The following is a 22,456-nucleotide window of genomic DNA, read 5'->3' on the forward strand; positions in this document are numbered from 1 at the left end:
GAGGTCAAACACTTGTAGGAACACAAGGCCCGGACTGACAGGCAAAGTAGTCGAGGACAGAGGTCAATCCTACCTAGGGACACAAGGCCTGGATGAACAGGCACAGCAATCAAAGTCAAACACTTGTAGGAACACAAGGCCCGGACTGACAGGCAAAGCAGTCGAGGACAGAGGTCAATCCCACCTAGGTACACAAGGCCTGGATGAACAGGCACAGCAGTCTAGGGCAGAGGTCAATCCCACCTAGGGACATAAGGCCTGGATGGACAGGGATAGTAATTGTTTTTTCTTAATTTATTTATATTCTTATTTTCAAACGTTTCTAGCACTTCATAGTTGATTACACTCAGGTACTGTAGGTATTTCCCTATCCCCAGAGGGCATACAATCTAAGTGAAGCCCTTGTAGGACACAAGGCCTGGATGGACAGGCACAGCAGTCTAGGGTAGAGGTCAATCCCACGTAGGGACATAAGGCCTGGATGGACAGGGATAGTAATTGTTTTTTCTTAATGTATTTATATTCTTATTTTCAAACGTTTCTAGCACTTCATAGTTGATTACACTCAGGTACTGTAGGTATTTCCCTATCCCCAGAGGGCATACAATCTAAGTGAAACCCTTGTAGGACACAAGGCCTGGATGGACAGGCACAGCAGTCTAGGACAGAGGTCAATCCCACCTAGGGACATAAGGCCTGGATGGACAGGCACAGCAATCGAGGTCAAACACTTGAAGGAACACAGGGCCCGGACTGACAGGCAAAGCAGTCGAGGACAGAGGTCAATCCCACCTAGGGACACAAGGCCTGGATGAACAGGCACAGCAATCGAGGTCAAACACTTGTAGGAACACAAGGCCTGGACAGTTGACGGTCAGGCACAGCATTTCATGTCAGGTACATGTGCTGCAGTGCTTATATTATCTGGAGCATAGGTGGCAATTGGAGCTGCTGCAAGGTTTTGAATTGCTTTTATTCATCTTGCCATTCACAGGGAAAATTTCGAAACCCAAGCAAAGGCAGGTTTACTTTCAAACACACTAGCATTTCCATCAACTCTGGTGCCAGCCTTGAGCGGTGAGGGCTCATGATATCCCCTGTCATTGAAAAGACACGTTCACTGGGCACACTGGTTGGTGGACATGACAGATATCACTGAGCCACTTTGGCTAGTTGTGGCCAGACAGTGGACTTGTGTGCCCAATATGCCAGCGGATCTGTCTGCATTTTCTCTATCGGCTCTGAGAGATACCGTGTCACTGACAGCTGTGCTGCTGTCTCCTGTGCTTGGGCGGGCTCATTGTCCCTCAATCCAGCTGCTTTCTCTCTCGCCCGTTGCACAAACTGATGAATCTTTATGGGCAACATGCCTTGGGTGTTTTGACGTGGAGGAGGAGGTACTACCTGTCACTGACACAGTGCTGCTCCTGCATGGGCTAGCAGCACAACTCTCTGACGTGCCTGCTGTTTCCACCTCTGCTTCAAGCCTAATCTGTCTCCGCCTATGGCGCTCCTGTTCACGGACCTTTGCTAACAGCAGCTCCTTCACAAATGACAGACAATTGGACGTAGGGCGAGTTTACCTTTCACACGGGGATCACAGACAGAGGCGAGCATGTATGTGCGGTCGTCTGTTAAAGGCCTTAATCTGTCTTTCACCTGCTGCTGCAAAACGTCCAGACACTGCAGCACCTCAGCAGTCATTCCCTCTTCCTGTTTAAAGGCCTCCAAATGTTCATCCAGGAAATTAACTATAGGGATGATGTCAACCAAGGTGGCACTTCTGGAACTCAGCTCCTCCGTGACATCCTTGAAGGGCTGCAGGATTTTTACCAGCTGACTCATGACTAACCAGTCCTGATGCCCTAGGGGATTCTGCACACCTATGTCCATTGTACCAGAAAGTTCATGAAGGGGTGTCTGCATCTCCAGTAACCTCTCCAGCATCATAAAGGTGGAATTCAACTGGGTGGCAATGTCTTGAATGAGACACTTGTGAGGCATATCCAAATCAGTCTGCTTTTGTCGGAGAACCTGCCCCGCCTTGACACTTCTGTGGAAGTGTGCTTCTATATTCCTGCACTTCTGTATTAACCTATGCAGGTATTCATTCTCTTTGTCATTGGACTCCAAGCCCAGAGCTGACTTCACTACCAGGTGCAGAGTGTGTGCAAAACATCAGATGTTCTTAAACCACCCATCAGTTATTGCCTTAACCATGTTTGCACCATTGTCTGTGACAAAGAACCCTGCCTCCATTTTCCTGTCTCGCTGGTGTAGTTGCCAGCCCTCCAGCATCTGTCTGATGCATGCTAAACTATTGGCTGTGGTATGGGCCTGGTCCGTCAGATGGGTGTGCAGTAAAGCCCACCTCCACCCTGATACTTCTTCAGTAATAGAGCTGCTGGCTGTCCCTGCCTCAGCCATGTCCCACCAGTGTGCTGTCAGAGAGAGGTAATAGTGTGCAGCATTCATGGCGGTCCAGATATCGCAGGTGAAATGCACTCTTCCGTCTGCCTTAGCTAGCAGTGCTTGCATGTGACTCCGACACTGCTTGTACAGGCTGGGGATGACCTTTCTACTAAATGTGGTTCTGCACGGGATTTTGTAATTTGGAAGTACGACCTTCAAAAAACGCTTGAAACCCACATTCTGCACTAGCTGCAAGGGCTGGTCATCAAGGGCAATCATTTCCCCAATGGTCCTGGTTACAACTTTTGAGGCTACCTGCATCCTACCCCGGGATAGCGTTACCGCACTCCATCCCATTTCCTCCATGGTGGATTGTCGCTTCTGCCACATGACAGGGGGTTGCTGGCCTGCCGCCTGACTGCTAGAAGGGGATGAGGGCATGGGCTGACTCTGCTGCTTTCCTACCACTGCACACTGGTTGGAAGGAGTCCCCCAACTGGAACTGCCACCATCCCCAGATGGCAGTAATCTTCTTGGGTGTTGCCTCTTCATATGATGGTTCATGCCAAAGTTAGATAGATGTCCCATTTGCTTGCCTCTGCTAATATCCCTGGCACAGTAATTACACTGAGCATAATGCGGGTCTTCCGTCACTTTAAAGTGTTTCCAGATCGGAGATGTCTTTCGTGATCCTCCCCTCTCTAACACCTTGGGGGTGGATGCTGGCACTGGTGAGTAGGTAGTGGGTGCACCCTGAGAAGCAATGCCAGAGGGGGCATCGGTCACCCTCTGTGCCCATACTGACTGCTCTTCCTCCTCCTTGTTATCACTGTCATCTCTCCCCTGCTGCACATTTCTGGAGGCTAAGACAGGACTAACTGATTCTACCGAAGATTCGTCAGCTATTACTTCTTCCGTTTCTGATGAGAATCCCACACAAGAAGATTCTTCATCTGAATCAGAAGCGAACAGTGACTGTGCTACCTTATCAACGCTGTTAGTCGAGACTTCTGTCCCCCTGCTGCTTTTGGGTGTCTACATTTTGTCTGGCATGACTCTGCCTCCCCTTCCCTCACCTCCAAAACTACAGGGCCAGAAACAAGTGTTGGCGATGGTGATGTAACATGGTCAGATTTCCTTTTTTTTTGGCATGGAACTGCCATCCCCTACAAAGAGTTTAGATTGTGACAGTTGCCTTTTTAGCTGTACTTGTGGTGTTGCACTAGTGTCTTTTGAGGTGCCTCCTCTGCCAGTCCCAATCACTCGATTACATTTCTCTTTCCCTGACATTATTGATATAATGTGACTGAGTAGTAACACTGCCCAGTGTCACGGTGCCTGGCAGTGCACTAATGTGTGTGGCGTGCACACAGACGCTGCTTGCTTGTAAGCACAAAAGAGGCAGACTCCCTGGGCACTTGACTGCACAGACCCACCCAATAGTTAGGATCAGTCTGTTAAAGCTACCCACTGCCCACTGTCACGGTGCCTGGCAGTGCACTAATGTGTGTGGCGTGCACAGACGCTGCTTGCTTGTAAGCACAAAGAGGCAGACTCCCTGGGCACTTGACTGCACAGACCCACCCAATAGTTAGGATCAGTCTGTTAAAACTACAACTGCCCACTGTCACCGGTGCCTGGCAGTATACTAATGTGTGTGGCGTGCACACAGACGCTGGTTGCTTGTAAGCTCAAAAGAGGCAGACTCCCTGGGCACTTGACTGCACAGACCCACCCAATAGATAGGATCAATCTGTTAAAGCTACCCACTGCCCACTGTCACGGTGCCTGGCAGTGCACTAATGTGTGTGGCATGCACACAGATGCTGCTTGCTTGTAAGCACAAAAGAGGCAGACTCCCTGGGCACTTGACTGCACAGACCCAGCCTGTTAAACTGCCCAGTGAAGCCCAGTGCTCTGAGAGACTAAGTAATTGGAATTAAAAAAAGCAGGAATTTTTGTCACTCCAGAAAAATGGATGAAATTGAAAATAATATATCTCTCCAAGCCAGCCCAACACCCTAAATGGTGGTCAGTGCCAGCTGACCTAGCACAGCTTCTCTTCTCAGTCAGAGATGACCAAAATAAACAGCTTGAAAGAAACAGGCTAGTAGTATCTGTAGCTGACCCTGCACTGCAGCAAAACAAAGAATAATGTTCTTTCCTTTACTAGTAGCCTATCTCTCTTAGTTCAGCCTCCTCCCTCTTCCACCCAGCCCACCTCCCCACAGCATCGCTGGAAATAAGTGCGTGGCTCCTCGTGCTGATGTTTATATACTGCTGGCTCATCAGTAAAATCGACAGAGAGCACTGAATGACAGCGCTATTGGCTGCATTCAGTGCAGCTCAGACAATGTCAGCGCGGATACGCTGCATTCCGGTATCCATGCCGACCTGTACGACCCTTTCCTGTGAGTCACTGTGACTCACAGAAAAGGGTCAGACAAGTCGGCATGGTTACCGCAGGGGCGCTGCCATTTTGTGTAAATCGTAGATAGTAAGTAGCTAATGGGGGCGAAGAAAAGTGAGCACCACTGGGCGCACCGAATTAAACAGAAAATCCGTTAAATACGTGAGGAGTCGCGATGCATTTCGCCTCCCCACGTATTTAACGGATAGGACAAAATATGTTGCGGATCGCCAATATGTCGAAAACGGATGCACACCCCTATTATCGGCTGCGCCCGAGCCGATAAACAAAAAACCCACCCTGACCCTTTAAAACTGACCCCTTAGCTTCCCCCACCCTCCCGAACCCCCCCAAAACCTTTTACAAATACCTGGTGATCTAGCGGAAGTCCTGGGAGCGATCTCCCGGTCTCGGGCCGTCGGCTGCGCTAATAAAAATGGCGCCAATGGCCCTTTGCCCTTACCATGTGACAGGGTATCCATGCCATTGGCCGGCCCCTGACACATGGTAGGAGCACTGGATGGCCGGCGCCATTTTTAAAGATGGTGCCGGCCATGGCCCGCGACGGTCGGCCCTGTGACATAGTGAGGGCGAAGGTATTGCCGGTGCCATTTTGAATGCTGGCAATATGGCCCGAGTGCAGGAGGTCGCCTCCTGGACCCCTGCTGTTCTTTTGGCAAGGCTTGTGGGGGTCAGGAGGCCCCCCCCAAAGCTGGCCAAAAGTCCAGCAGGGGTCCAGCAGGGGTCCGGAGAGCGATCTCCTGCACTCGTGCCATCGGGTGCCAGGAATCAAAATGGCGCAGATAGCTTGCCCTTACTATGTCACAGGGGCTACCGGTGCATGGTCAGCCCCTGTCACATGGTAGGAGCACAAGATGGTGCAGATGGCATGCGGACAGGGCTAACCAATAGCACCGGTAGCCCTGTGACATGGTAGGTCAAGGCTATCGGCGCCATTTTGAAACAGGTTCGAGGTGTAAGAGTGCAGGGGATGGGTCCCGGACCCCCGCTGGACCACCAGGGAGTTTTGGTAAGTCTTGGGGGGTTCAGGAGGGTGGAGAGTTGCATTAAATTTAAGTTTAGCCAGGTACCAAATAGGATTAGACGTAAAACCGTATCGAGGCGCCATATGGACGTATGCAACGTATTTGCCCCCCGACGAATACATATCCCGAATGCAACATATGGTGTCCCTCTGCACATCCCTAATAGTTTGTGATTTCTATTTTCATGTTGTATATAACTGCCTATATTAGAGCACCACATGAATTTATCTATTATATTCCACAAGCATATTTGGCTAATTTTGACTTATTTGAAATTGTGGATTCTATTGGAATAAATGGATAGCTGTATGGAGCCATTGGTTCAGGAACCGACGAGAGAGGGAGCAATTTTAGATCTAATTCTCAGTGGAGCACAGGACTTGGTGAGAGAGGTAACGGTGGTGGGGCCGCTTGGCAATAGTGATCATAATATGATCAAATTTGAATTAATGACTGGAAGAGGAACAGTATGCAAATCCATGGCTCCCGTGCTAAACTTTCAAAAGGGAAACTTTGAGAAAATGAGAAAAATTGTTAGAAAAAAACTGAAAGGAGCAGCTACAAAAGTAAAAAATGTGCAAGAGGCATGGTCTTTGTTAAAATATACCATTCTAGAAGCACAGTCCAGATGTATTCCACACATTTAGAAAGGTGGATAGAAGGCAAAACGATTACCAGCATGGTTAAAAGGGGAGGTGAAAGAAGCTATTTTAGCCAAAAGATCTTCATTAAAAAATTGGAAGAAGGATCCAACAGAAGAAAATAGGATAATGCATAAATATTGGCAAGTTAAATGTAAGACATTGATAAGACAGGCTAAGAGAGAATTTGAAAAGAAGTTGGCCGTAGAGGCAAAAACTCACAGTAAAAGCTTTTTAAAATATATCCAAAGCAGAAAGCCTGTGAGGGAGTCAGTTGGACTGTTAGATGATCGAGGGGTTAAAGGGGCACTTAGAGAAGATAAGGCCATCGTGGAAAGATTAAATGATTTCTTTGCTACGGTGTTTACTGAAGAAGATATTGGGGAGGTAACCATACTAGAGAAGGTTTTCATGGGTAATGATTCAGATGGACTGAATAAAATCACGGTGAACCTAGAAGATGTGGTAGACCTGATTGACAAACTGAAGAGTAGTAAATCACCTGGACCAGATGGTATACACCCCAGAGTTCTGAAGGAAACTAAAAAATGAAATTTCAGACCTACTAGTAAAAGTTTGTAACCTATCATTAAAATCATCCATTGTACCTGAAGACTGGAGGATAGCAAATGTAACCCCCATATTTAAAAAGGGCTCCAGGGGTGATCCGGGAAACTACAGACTGGTTAGCCTGACTTCAGTGCCAGGAAAAATAGTGGAAAGTGTTCTAAACATCAAAATCACAGAACATAGAGAAAGACATGGTTTAATGGAACAAAGTCAGCATGGCTTTACCCAAGGCAAGTCTTACCTCACAAATCTACTTCACATTTTTTAAGGAGTTAATAAATATGTGGATAAAGGTAAACCAGTAGATGTAGTATACTTGGATTTTCAGAAGGCATTTGACAAAGTTCCTCATGAGAGGCTTCTAGGAAAAGTAAAAAGTCATGGGATAGGTGACGATGTCCTCTCGTGGATTGCAAACTGGCTAAAAGACAGGAAACAGAGAGTAGGTTTAAATGGACAATTTTCTCAGTGGAAGGGAGTGGGCAGTGGAGTGCCTCAGGGATATGTTTTGGGACCCTTACTTTTCAATATATTTTTAAATGATCTGGAAAGAAATACGACGAGTGAGATAATCAAATTTGCAGATGATACAAAATTGTTCAGAGTAGTTAAATCACAAGCAGGTTGTGATAAATTGCAGGAAGACTTTGTGAGCCTGGAAAATTGGGCATCCAAATGGAAGATGAAATTTAATGTGGATAAGTGCAAGGTGTTGCATATAGGGAAAAATAACCCATGCTATAATTACACAATGTTAGGTTCCATATTAGATGCTTCAACCCAAGAAAGAGATCAGGGCGTCATAATGGATAACACATTGAAATTGTTAGTTCAGTGTGCTGTGGCAGTCAAAAAAGCAAACAGAATGTTGGGAATTATTAGAAAGGGAATGATGAATAAAACGGAAAGTGTCATAATGCCTCTGTATCGCTCCATGTTGAGACCGCACCTTGAATACTGTGTACAATTCTGGTCGCCGCATCTCAAAAAAGATATAATTGTGATGGAGAAGGTACAGAAAAAGGCTACCAAAATGATAAGGGGAATGGAACAGCTCCCCTATGTGGAAAGACTAAAGAGGTTAGAATTTTTCAGCTTGGAGAAGAGACGGCTGAGGGGGGATATGATAGAGGTGTTTAAAATCATGAGAGGTCTAGAACGGTTAGATGTGAATCGGTTATTAATCTTTCGGATAATAGAAAGACTAGGGGGCACTCCATTAATTTAGCATGTGGTACATTTAAAACTAATCAGAGAAAGTTCTTTTTTACTCAACGCACAATTAAACTCTGGAATTTGTTGCCAGAGCATGTGGTTAGTTCAGTTAGTGTAGCTGTGTTTAAAAAAGGATTGGATAAGTTCTTGGAGGAGAAGTCCATTACCTTCTATTAAATAAGTTGACTTTAGAAAATAGCACACTGCTATTACTAGCACGGTAACATGGATAAACTTAGTTTTGGGTACTTGCCAGGTTCTTATGGCCTGGATTGGCACTGTTGGAACAGGATTTGGGCTTGATGGACCCTTGGTCTAACCAGTATGACATGTTCTTATGCATGAACGTGTATTCAGATGCCACATAAATGAGCTGCTAGAAATGCAAAATGATGAAAGACAACTTTTTAATGTTGCATTTTGTAAAAATGTGTACACAGAAATTTTGTTGGCCCAATTTGAAAAAAAAAAATCACCTTAAAAGTATAGTTATTTATTCAGTCAGGCCCAGGAAGCAACAGATCACATGAACTACTATAGTGATTTAAAGAGAACTCACAGCCCATACATGTTCACTCCCACTCTGGTTGGACATTTCCTGGTAGTCCTAGTTGGCCTCCGCCAGGAACATCTGCACCCCTTATGTGTCAAAAATGTAAACAATACCCCTTTTTGACTCCCTACACACTTCTCCCAAATCCCAAAAAACTCTATTTACGGGTTGACTCCCACATGCCCCCAACACGTACTCTTTTAAATGGGTGGTCTTCCAAGAGTTATCGAGCTAGATAGAGAATACATTGTACAAATTTACTCTTCTTTTACCTTTTATCACTCCAAATCACATAAAATATTTACTGATGGCAACTGTGCTGTTCGTACCTATGACTCTGCATGTTAAACAGCCCCCCAAAACCTACCCCACCCCCCAAACCTCACCCCTGAGTTCATAATGCACCCTTCTTACAGTGGTATACAATGTTGACTTAGATGTGAGTCTCCCTCTTCCCATCCCCCTCCCCTTAACTGGCATTTGCGATAAAATCGTTTCAGCTGCTAATGCACAGAAAAAAGGTGTAGTTATTTCCTGCATTACTCTAATATATGGTATGTTAACTGACTCGTTTCCATTTACATCTCCTACTAGAAGTTTTAATGGAACACAGTCAACATGGATTTACCCAAGGGAAGTCTTGCCTCACGAATCTGCTTCACTTTTTTGAAGGGGTTAATAAACATGTGGATAAAGGCGAACCATTAGATGTAGTGTATTTGAATTTTCAGAAGGCATTTGACAATGTACTCGTGAGAGGCTTCTAAGAAAACTAAAAAGTAATTGGCTAGGAGGTAATGTCCTTTTGTGGATTATAAATGGTTAAAGATAGGAAACTGATAATAGGATTAAATGGTCAATTTTCTCAGTGGAAAAGGGTAAACAGTAGAATGCCTCAGGGATCTGTACTTGGCTGGTGCTTTTCAATATATTTATAAATGATCTGGAAAGGAATACGACGAGTACAGATGATACAAAATTATTCAGAGTAGTTAAATCACAAGTGGATTGTGATACATTGCAGGAGAACCTTATGAGACTGGAAGATTAGGCATCCAAATAGCAGATGAAATTTAATATGGTCAAGTGCAAGGTGTTGCATAATGGGAAAAATAACCCTTGCTGTAGAATCACAATATTAGGTTCCATATCAGGAGATACCACCCAGGAAAAAGATCTAGGCATCATAGTGGATAGTACTTTGAAATCGTCGGCTCAGTGTGCTGCGGAAGTCAAAAAAGCAAACAGAATATTAGGAATTATTAGGAAGGGAAAGGTGAATAAAACGGAAAATGTCATAATGCCTCTGTATCTCTCCTTGGTGAGACCGCACCTTGAATACTGTGCACAACTCTGGTCGCCGCATCTCAAAAAGATATAGTTGCGATGGAGAAGGTACAGAGAAGGGTAACCAAAATAATAAATGGGATAGAACAGCTCCCCTATGAGGAAACACTGAAGAGGTTAGGTCTGTTCAGCTTGGAGAAGAGACAGCTGAGGGGGGATATGATAGATGTCTTTAAAATCATGAGAGGTCTTGAATGAGTAGATGTGAATCCGTTATTTACACTTTCAGATAATAGAAGGACTAGGGGGCACTCCATGAAGTTAGCAAGAAGCACATTTAGGAGTAATCAGAGAAAATTCTGTTTCCCCCAATGGGTCTAGATAATAGACACTTTTCATGGCAAGTTTACTAGGGTTTGGCACTATCTAGTTCATTAGGGAAACAAGATATGTTCTTTTAATAGTTATATGCATTGTTAGGGATGTGCAGCCAGAAAATATTCATTTTTATTTTGTTTTAGTTTTATTAACTCAATTTTATGCACACTAAAATAAACGTGAATAAAACAAATGCAGATCTCTACTCATCATGATATATTTGGTATTGCAAAGAAAAATATAGTTTTGTGAACACTAATTATTCCGTTCTGCTTTTGCTTACTTTTTCTACAGAGTGAGTGCCAGTGTACAATTCTCATGCGATGATAATTATGTACTTCAAGGTTCAAAGAGCATCACTTGTCAGAGAGTGACAGACACACTCGCTGCATGGAGTGACCATAGGCCAATATGTCGAGGTAAGCAAGTGGAGAGAAAATTCAAACGCTGACTCTGTCTATATGAATGAACATAATCTGTCTCTTTTGATGTAGACATAGCCAGCCCAATGGCTCACAATATTGTATGAGATCCAGATTACAGTGACTCCATGAAATTCTTCTAAGAATGATCAATTATTATGCATATGTAATAAACTAATTGGGAGATGCATCAAGCTGTTGTAGGGCTCTAACATGAGTTAAACAGTGTTTATCATGTGATATAGCCCTATTGCAGTGATATTGCATGATATATGTGATATTTAGCATTGTCTTGCCAAAATTCTCTGCTTTGCATGTGATTTGTATGCATGATTTTTCAAACCCATGCAAATCAGCTCATTAATATTCAGTTTGATGTAAATAACTTTGAAAGTTAGCTGTGAGAAGTTAACTACATCTCCTTGGAAATTGGGAATCTAATATGGGACAAGTCGATTTAAAGGGATTTAAACAATAAAATGCTATGGAAAATTGGAAAAAGTTTTGAGTGGGGTCAAAGCTGTTCAGCCCGAAGCCACCACTCAAGATGGCCCTGACACCCAAATGTAAAAAATAAATCAAAGTTGCTCTTGCAACAACAGATTACCCCAAACCATCCAATAATAAATCAAGTAGGTCATCCCCATCCCATTTCCTTTCAAATATGTCCTTCATTAGTGTCACCCCCTCCTCCCACCACCTTATAATTAAAAAAATAAAATTGGTGGTTTATATTTCCCACCCAAATACCTCCACGCTCCATTTCTCTCATCCTCCAATATTAAAAAATGTCATTAGTTTCAAATGTAAACCCTATCCTCCAGCCTTAAACCCTCCTCCCACACCCCCTAACCTTAAAATAAGCAAAGGAATCCCATGATGGGGCCCAGATCTCCACTTTTTAAAATGGCACTGACCTGACCTTGTCCCAGTCACATGACTGGGGCAAGGTTCGGGCACTAGACTTCGACCATGTGGCTGAGGTCCAGTGCCTGGACCATGCCCCAGTAATGTGACTGAGGCAAGATTAAGTCAGCACCATTTTAAAAAATGGCACCGATTGAGCCCAGAGCTAGAGGAGTTGATTTGAACACTGCAGTCTCTGCTAGCTGCATTGTTCAAATCAACTCCTTTTCATCACTTATAAGGTCAAAAATATTTTGTATCCAATTGAAATTGAATATTGAATTTTTGAGGAAAATAAAGGTTCGTAAGCATTTACATACAATAATAATAATTAATTTGACTTTCCTAGTTTTCCAGTTACCAGACTATTGTGGGAGGCTGAAGAGCAAACCATACATCATAATCAGGAATAAACAAAAGAAAATCCTAACATAGGAAAAGACAGAAGAGCACAGATATTTTCTAATTCCAACTAATTTCACTCCATTTTAAACTAACACAGTACTGTTAATCTCTGACCACATCTGAATATCAGACTTTTTTTTGTTGCTGATAAAGAATAATTTAGCATGTGTACCTTAATTACCCAACCTCATTAATGTAGGAATGGATGATACAGTCATCAGATTCTAAATTGCTCACACCAGCAGAGGGCAGGGCTAGTAAGCATGAAAAGTGACAAAATGAACAATGAGACCTGCATTTTTAAAAAGGGAAGCAGTTCCACAGGAAGACTGTGCAAGCAAAAGGTTTGACAAAAATCACTTTGAGACTTTTATCCAAAAGAGAATCATTTTGGATTTTTTAGTGAATTTTTTTGTTACAAACGTTGCAGGAAATTATATCCTTGGTATGATGTTTGTAAATTGTAGGGGTTTTTTTTTCCTTTAACTTTTAGCCAAATATTTTCCTAAAAGTTAAATCTGGTCTTGGTTCTTTAATAAACATGGTTTATAAGAGTAAATACAAAAACCTGTATTTATGTATATTTTTTTAAAGTCTGTGTTATGGAGGTAGCCCTCTGGCTACTCCTTGAGCCCTTTCAGACTAACCGGTAGTGATGTGGACCCCTATGTAGTGAGGTAATAGAATGTTCTGCACAAGCAAACTGGTGTGGTTCCTCTTGACAAAGGTGGAAGTGCCAGGAAGGAATCAATGGGCGCTTCACCCATACCAACAGTCATTCCCGCAGGTTGTCCCTTGGTGCGGAAAATCTGCAGGACTTAGGCAGGTCTCAGGGTACAGCAGGGGAGAGAGTATAAATCCAGGTGTGGGTCGGGGCTGATGGCAAGCAGTAGTGTCCAGCAGGTGGGATAGGTAGTGAGCAGACAGAATCCAAAAGACAGTCCAAGGTCGGTGCAGGCAGTTGGCAAGAAGGAGTCAAGTCTGGAACTGGGGTCAGCCAAGAAGACAGCCAAGGACACCAACAGACAAGGGATATTGGACCAAGGCCAGGGTCGAGGCTCAGTCACAGGGAACAGGAACACAAGACAAGGCCAGGAAGTCAGAAGCAGAATATACAAACTAGAAACAATGCACTGAGGATCAGGCTACTCAGGAGTCCTGTTGCCAAGGCACTGGTTGGTTGCAAGAGGCTTCATTATATACCCCTGGAGAAATAGACATCATCAGACAGTGCCACAGGAAGTCCTAGCTACAGGACTATAAAAGGCAAGTGCAGAGTTAGAGAAAGTTCTATCCCGGGTCCTTGGAATAGCATACCTACGGAAGCTATGACGGAGTTGCTTTGGATCAGAGGTGAGGGGCTTAACAGTCTGCCCAAAGCAGTGTAACAAAGTATGAGAAAGTCACAAAACACATACAAATAATAGCAAGAATAAAACATTATGCTGACCAAAACCAAAAATTGACTTTCTCTCCCAGCAGTTTATCATAAGAACCCAAATAGCCTCTCCCAACACATTTTAATATATTCAGACAACCTACTGGAACTAATCAATAACCATTTCTTCCCCTTCACTTTTAGCTGATTTTTCATAATTAAATAAGAAGAGTTTGAAATATTTTCAATCAAGAATGACTATGTACTAAATTGTACCTTTTCCACATAGCATTGGCAATTTTGCATGAAACTTTTGTACCTATGCAAATGAGGCTAGTAAATAAGCATAACATTTCCTGCAAAAAAATAACTACATTTATTGAAACAGTAGTTAACTTTTTTTTTTTTAAACTGGCCTGCAAAGCCATTTTTGCATACCTGTTTTTACTTAATTCATAATTAATGAACTGCCTTGCATGATAGTGCATATCATTAATTTTGAATTAAAATTGAATGTATCTTGAATTGCATGAAAAACCTCTAGTTTCAAAACGTGAAAAAAAATTACTCACAACTCTGAGTACCAAGAGCTGAAATAGCACATGTTATTTGTCATAACATGCAGTATTTGGGCTTTATTACCATGAAAAGCGGTGTTTGCAAATTTTTTTGCATGCCATGAAAGACAATCCCATAAGACCATGAATGATAAAGAAAGGCAACTATCAGAGCACAAACATTTGGATACTTTACTCCAACACATCACGTAGACAAATGGGCTACCTCAGAACCTGGCTCAGTGCTGCTGCCAGTTCACAGGTCATGTCCCGATGCCAGGGCCTCAGCCCAGACCTAGGCTCAATGCTGGGGACTGGCCTGGAGGCAGGTTCCTGATGCCTGGGTCTCTGCCAAGGCCAGGATCTGGCTTCAGGCTGGGAATTCAAGCCTCGGAGCCTCTATTTGTCATCTTCTTTCTTTGGCTGTACCTTGCCAACTGATGCCATCTGCTGGAATCATTGTACACGAGTTGAAAAACTCTAGCTCATTCTTCCCAGCAGAGAGCAACATTTTTATGTATGGCAGCTAATTCAACTCCAGCACAATGACCCCAATGTTTGGTGACAGTTTGTAAAGAAAGACCAAAGAAAGAAGATGATGAAGAGGGACCTGCAAGGCCTGGGCTCTTGGCTTGGGACTGAATCTGGGCAAAGGTGCAGGCATTGGAACCCAACCCTCTGGTCTGGGCAGTCAGCATCAGGCTTGAGTCCAGGCTGAGACCTCGGCATCAGGTTCCATCCTCCAGGCTGGGCTACAACATTGGGCCTGGGTATGAACTCTGGCCTAGATCGAAGACAAGGCATCTGGACCTGACCTTTGGGCTGGGCTCCGGTGTTGGGTCTGAGATCGGACTGAGGTCCCTGCATCAGGACCTGGCCTTTGGATCATACCTTGGCATCAGGCCTGGGCATTGGCCCAGCTGGCATAGGTACCTGGCCTCCTGGTCTGATCCCAGCATTGAGTCTGGTTCTGAGCCAAGGCCCTGCTGTTGGACCCCCCCCCGCCCACCCCCTGCCTCCTGGCCGTGTTGCAATATCAGGTCTGGGTTCAGGCTGAGGCGCCGGATTCAGATTTGATAAGTATGGCGGTGACCATCTTTACGATGGTGGTGGCCATATTTAAAGATGGCACCGGCCAGCCAGTGCTCCTACCATGTGACAGGGGCCGGCCAATGGCACTGATACCCTGTCACATGGTAAGGGCAAAGGGCCATCAGCGCCATCTTTATGATTGGCAGCCGACGGCCCGAGAACGGGAGATCACTCCCGGGACCACCACTAGAGCACCAGGTAATTTAAAAAATGTTTTTGGGGGATCGGGAGGGTGGGAGAAGCTAAGGGGTCATCTTAAAGGGTCGGGTAGGTTTTTTTTTAATCTGGCCATCGGCTCCATTTTTGAGTGGCAGCCAAAATGGCGCCGATGGCCCGAGAGCAGGAGATTGGTCCCCGTGCCCCCACTGGACCAACCTGGTACTCGTAAAAAGTTTTGGGGGGGTTCGGGGGGGGGGGGAAGGTAAGGGGTCAATTTTTAAAGGGTCGGGGCCTCAATAAAAAAAAAAAATCAACGATGTGAATCGGAAACCGATTCCGATTCACATCTCCAGCGATCAGATTTTTTCTCCCTCCAGCCGAACCCAATCGTTAAGACGATCGGGCACACGATTCACATCTCTACTATGCAGCTCTAATTTTGTGCTTTTGTAGCTATGATCTGTCTTTCAGCTGCATATTATAAGGGTCAGCTTTCTGAGAGACAAAAAGGCATGAGCTATTCCCAGGTCCATGGGACAGGCCTCCCAGGCTGATTGAGCCACCAGTTCATTGACCCCCAGATCTCTCATTAGCACACCCCCACCTAACATCCTTGAAGATAATCTGTTAATGAGGATGATCCACTTTGAACATGTGGAAATGGTGAAATTTAATAAAACGGAAAAGGCCAAAAATAAATAAATAAATATATTTTGACTATGGACATAGTATCTGACGTAAAAAACAATGTGTGCATTGGACAAATGTTTCCCCCATATTTTCAAGCAACCAGAATTGGAAATAACTCAAATAAGTCTATTTCTGTTGATTCCAGTCTCAAGTCATTCAGGGAAGGGGGGCAAGGCCCTGACATACCACACCCCTTTGAAGTATATGCTGAAACCATGGCCCCCAGAAAAGTCTGTAAAGATCTTCAAATTTATTACTTGCCGTTTGGCAGATCCTTGCCAGAATCCCATAGGAAACCATCCCAAACTTGTAGGTCTTGCTTTATAGCTTTTCTAATCCTGATGTGATGATGCTTTTTGGAGTTGCTGGCTATGTAAGAAATTCCTCCCCATAGAGATCACAAGTCAAGCAAAGCTAAGTAGGCCTAACAGGGATTTAAATTCCTGCAACATGGCTTTCTGTGACTGGCCCATGACCTGTAACACCTCTTTCAGCCTCGCCAGTTTATTCCCTGGCAGTCTAGAGACATGTGATTGCTATATCTAATTCTATGTCTAAAGGCACAATGATGGAGTGGAAGCCTTCCGTTTTGTCCTGGGTTAAGGAAATTTCAAACTCTTTAGCTATTGCTTGGAAGTGGGAGAGGAAGGTGCTGCAGTTGGCAGCATATTTCTCGATGAAGAGGAAATCATCAAGGTAGTGTACTAAGCTCGTGTATCCCGACATCTGCTTGACCATCCAATGTGCAAAGGTACTGAAATTCTCAAAATATGCACATGAGATCGAACAACCCATTGGCATACTTTTGTTGAAGTAATTTCCTAAAATGTAAAATCCAAGAGGTGGAATAATTAAGGGTAGACCAGGAGAAATTGAAATGCAGACTTGATGTCTATCTTTGCCAGGCAGGCTCATTCATCGATATTCCAGATGATAGCTTTGGCCTGGCCCAGTGAAGCATAGGAGACAGTGCATAAATGGGAGTCAATCATGTCATTCACTGATCTGCCCTCTGGGCAGAAGAGGTCATGGATGAGCCAGAATTTTCCTGGCTCCTTCAGGACCATCCTAAAAGGGGATTTCACCAAGCAGAAGAAAGGGGGGTGGGACGTGGCTGGATGAGACCCCAACCCTGCCCAAGATGACCTCTTGCACAATTTTTTTTTCAGCTATGATCTCATGATAAGTCAGCAACCTCCTGTTCCACACTGGGTTGTACTGGGCAGGAGGCATCTTAGACAATTGGATGATGTACTCTGTAAGAAGCCAAAGGCAAGTTGTTCACCTCCACCCTGTCCGAGTATCAGGAAAGCCATGGTTGCTTGGCATCAGTGTTGACCATGGATGGTATTAGACATGGGTGGCCTGCTGTCACCATTCCTTGTAGGCCCAGTACTAGGCAGCTAGGTGGTTGGCACCAAAGTTCACACATGCATGTCTGAACTTGCAGTGCATCCATGATCAGTGACTAGTTTTTAACTTCCTGCACATGTCGAGCTTTCCAGTACCAAACAGCTATGTTCTGGTCCTGGACCCTGCCACCTAGCTACTGTAGCTTTTCAGTGCTGGTTAGCCTGTTTAATCATCATCTCATCCAGCCAGACGTCAAGAACCCAATGCCTTTAATATATGGAGCTATCTTCAGCCATATTTCTCCTAAATGTAACATTGTAGTTAAGCCACACCCATCCTTTGAGCCTTTGTTAGGATGTCTAAGTATCTGATCACATATGGTGCCTGCTCTGGTTCTTGCTCTATCACTACTCTCATTAAGATGTAGAAAATCAAATACCCAGTTCTGATTATTTTAAGAATTTTTGGTTTCTTATCATTTGGAAATCTTCCATAGAGTTCCTGTCTTTTATTCATGGGATTGCCCTCTTCCTGGTGTCTGATAAGCAAGGAGATGCCAATAAACCTCTGTGGGAAACATCTCAGGTGAGAGTATTGATCCCAGCACATCCTCTTTTGGGACATCCTGCCTGCTTTATCTCTTCTCGCCACCTGTGCTATGACTTGCACTGGGATAGCCTGGCTCTCACCTGCCAGAGAAGTATTGCCCCCAATCACAATCTGCTGAACCACCTTTCCTCCTGGCTGATCACTTCTTTTTAAAGCTCTTCAATGCATTCTTCATCATTGTGATTAGGAAAAGTTCTTTGTCACTGCTATCAGAGATGAAGCCCGAGTCAGAGAGGCTACCAGTCTGGGGGATACCATTGACCACGACTTTGCCTGGGTCAGTCACTGTAGCATGTGCACCATTGCAAGAGCCTGGTGTTAACACAATTACAAGCAGCTGATCTATGTTTGAACCTGAGCCTTGGTGGCTGTTTTGCCTCAAATTACAGTTCATGTGCTGCTGGAGCCAATCCATACCATGGGTCTAGGCTTGCTGACCTAGCTCCAGCATCAGACTTTCCAATCCATCTTGTGGATTTCTTGAGGTTCATGTGACTCAGACAGCTGCTTCAGCAGGTCAAGTGAAGGCTATTTGAAAAGTGCCTCATCATGTAGTCGTGGACTTAGGAGATTGCTTCATCTTCTGTACCTCAGAGTTCCTAGTCTATCATGCTATGCCTCCTGCTGCTTCCACATGGCCATAGCATCAAGGTGCCATATGAATTGCAAAAGAATGCTGAAAGATCATGCATTGTTACCTACTGACAGGATGCTTGGCCATGAATACTAGAAGTCAGCAAAACAATGAAGGGTTCTTTTTTTTTTTTTATGTGCCACGCACTCTGCGCAGAATGCTGCCATACCATGTACGAAAGACAGCTGAGCCCAATATCTTCTGACTGTCTGCTGATGATTGACTGCCAGGAACCCCAGTGCACCCCTTCCCCTGGTCACATGCTAGTAGCAGTCAACAGGAATGCTGAAACAGTACATATCTGGAAAAGCATTGGCCCTGCCCTTTTTTTTTTTTTTAATAGCTCCTCCACCACCACACACAGCATGGGCCAATTGTGTGCCATGTGCGCCTGGCTACATGACCCAGCCAGCCTTCTTCCCCGCCCACAGTGTGCAAGAGGATTGAATCTATCTCCCTGCTAGCCATGAAGTCACTCCCACACACAGAGTGTGATGGACTGTATGGGCAGCTACAGTCAGCAAAATGGCCACCTTCTTCCTGATCACCTTCTTCCTGACCTTGTGACCAGCCACCATCAATAAATTAGACCCCTATTTACCCCCACCCATAGCATGCCCTATGTCCTGGCCCTGACTCGACATGCCTGGGAAAGTGTCCATATGCTTCCTCCCCCTAGTGTGTGGAAACTGCCACCATCCCTACTACTTGAGGCCCTCCCCCTGCCACCTATTTTAAATTATATTTTTTAATATTATTATAAGCCACTGGCCCCAGCATGCAGTGAATCTTCTCACCAAGCCTTAGAGCATACCTGCTGACCATTGCCAAAGTGACCTAGGCTCAGTGGTATGCTTCCATTTCTCTCTCTTTTTTTACATATATATCTATATACCAGAGGGAAACCATTACCTGATAGGAAAAAGACAGGCTGAGGCATGACGGTGCAGCTAACCAGTCACCATCTATTCCTCCCCATGCATGCTAATTAACCTCACAATAGGCCCCTCCTGCTCCACTGAGAATGCAGCAGACTTTTTGGCCCAACACAGAAATTGTTGAGAACATTTGATGCCGACCCCACGACCGCGAGGCCCTCACGATCATCCCAGGTATTGACCATTGTGATTGGGACAATTTTCCAAGCCCGAATCACGCTTCTTGATGTCATTGTGCCCCCCCCCCCCCCCCCCCATGTTCCGAGCACTGCATCCTGCCATGGTCCCTTCTCATCGGCAGGCACTTGGAGCCTAGTGTGGCTGTTTTTTTTGCGACAGTGCTTTTTTTTTTTTTAATAATATATGTTATCTCGTTTTTGCTAAGGGGGTAGAAGAACTCTCTGCCAAACGGATGCTAAGGTCTATTCCTGGGAGAAGCAATGAGATTGCACAAGAGCCACTGGATCTGCACATGGTGGCACAAACAAGCAGAAAATTCTCACTGAAATTGTTTCTGTCTTGTGGGTCGAAAATAGGTGTTCAAAGGAGGTTTGACCTTTGGATCCACCCACTCAGCCTGCTCTCCCTCCAGCTCCTTTCCCTTCTCTTCCCTCCGCCCCCACCCAGCTACCCATCTGACCAGCTGTTCCTCCCCCAACCCTCCACCTCCCCTCCACCTCCCCCCCCTAAGCCTTCCTTTGGAAGAAAGCCTCCCCCACCCATGTTCTGCACCTTTCCCCTTAGACTACTAGTCACAGGGGTCTTGTTTTCCTCCCCGACCTTAACATTTATACAGGAACATTTTAGAAGCCACATATACTTTTAGTCACATTTTAAAAGAGAGTAATTTTCAGTCAAGACATTTTTCCAGATGGATGACTTTGAATATTTAACACAAAGGTCAATGAAATATCTGCTCTAACACAAACAGTACTTGTGGTCCACAAGTTGTACTATTTTTAACAAAGTTGTAATCTTCAGTACTGTTTGACAGTTAAAATGCTTGGAATTAAAAATGGAAAAGAATAGATGAAAAATAGCACATTTTTAATTTATTGCAAAGTATTTTAAATTAGACCTTACTGTTTCCCTTTTAGCAAGAACATGTGGTTCTAATCTTCGTGGACCAGCAGGCATTATTACATCACCTAATTATCCAGTTCAGTATGAAGACAATGCACACTGTGTCTGGATCATTACCACTACTGATCCTGAAAAGGTACTGTACATACTGTATTTTCCATTTCATTCAAAAATTTCAGCTTTAGTTACTCTGATTGGATTATTCTGGATTTCTGGTTTGGTTACTCTGATTGGATAGCCTATGCATGAATCTGTATGAATATATAGTGCAATAAACAAAATAGTTGGAATGTAAATATATATTATCTATTGGATTATTGATTACATTACTCTGGCTTTCAAGTTTGGTTACTCTGATTTGTTAGCCTATGCTTGAATCTGTATGAATATACAGTGCAATAAACAAGATAGTTGGAATGTATATATATATTATCTATTGGATTATTGATTACATTACTCTGGATTTCAGGTTTGGTTACTCTGATTTGTTAGCCTATATATGAATCTGTATGAATATACTGTACAATAATCAAAATAGTTGGAATGTATATACATCATCAATTGTGATATAAAACTACACCCATAAAAATGAAAGTGCAGAGTTTTCACCCAATTCATTTTCTTTCCATAACAATGACATTCTAGGAAACATCATAATGGATTTTCATTCCATAATTTATTTAGAAATCTTTAATGCCAAAAATAACTGAAATTGTTTAAAGTTGCTAGCTTTGACCTACTTTCATCTGTCCTAATTATTTGCACCACATTTTTTTTTAACAAGCCTTAATGTTGATCTAGTAAAGGGAGAATTTTGCAAAGTTGCTTCATGCAGGAAAATGAAAATAGTGTGTGTTATTTACATTTTCCCAGACTAGTTTTCCTTTTTAATTCCCTGCAAAGCAGACTTTGCAAAGTGGGCATGAGAAAAAGTAAAAGGTGTGTAATTTTATGCTTGTGAAGTTTTATTGAAATGTATAATTAGTGTTCCTGCATGGCACTTAATATCACTTAATAAAGCTGACTTCACAAACATTTGAACTACACCTCCTTGAAGTGTACCTAAAATCATTTGCAAAATTTCCTATAGAAAATACACATGTGATAATTTTATACTAGGTGCATTTGCATGAATAAAAAAAATTTGCAGACAAAATATAAGTGTGGCACAAAATTGTGCACTTTAGTACATGAGCCTCCTTATCTGGCATATTCTTTTTTTTAATAATTTTTATTTAACAAGGTACATACAATCAAGTCTGATTTTACATAAAATGTAAGTTCATACTTGTCACAAAATTTCAAGACAGTAGAGAAAAAGTAGTGCTGCTCTTGCCAAAAAGTACAAAAACAGTCGACAGCAGTTCCCCCTCCCATCTTATTTCCATACAATACGGTCATGGTTCAGAATGCAATGCCATAAAATTTCCAATAACAATCCCAAAGGACATCATATTTGTTCTTACAATCCAACAAACAGTAATGTAACTTTTTGATGTCAGCTATAGCTTTTGTTTGAGTTCTCCAATTATCCATATTGGGATTAGGTTTTTCACCTAAAGGCTTTTGAAAATCAGGCTGCCAGAAGCATTTGAGAAACCAAAGTCCTTTTCTTCATTGAGACCCTCAACTTGACCATTTACCAAGTAGCTCAAGAGACATTGATTACCTGCTACATTCTTTAACATGTATTTTTACTAGCCCTGTATTCATATTTA

At 43.6% G+C, this 22,456-nt stretch overlaps 1 protein-coding gene across 1 annotated transcript in view; it reads left to right on the forward strand.

The window, feature by feature from the left end:
- Positions 1–22,456, forward strand: part of CSMD1 (CUB and Sushi multiple domains 1) — a 4,035,193-nt gene that overhangs the window by 2,114,062 nt on the left and 1,898,675 nt on the right. Inside the window, 2 exon segments of the mRNA XM_029596871.1 lie at positions 10,807–10,931; positions 20,753–20,874. Of these exon segments, the coding sequence (XP_029452731.1) occupies positions 10,807–10,931; positions 20,753–20,874 (247 nt within the window).

The sequence above is a fragment of the Rhinatrema bivittatum genome, chromosome 3 (assembly GCF_901001135.1).
Source record: "Rhinatrema bivittatum chromosome 3, aRhiBiv1.1, whole genome shotgun sequence".
NCBI classification, from domain to species: domain Eukaryota; kingdom Metazoa; phylum Chordata; class Amphibia; order Gymnophiona; family Rhinatrematidae; genus Rhinatrema; species Rhinatrema bivittatum.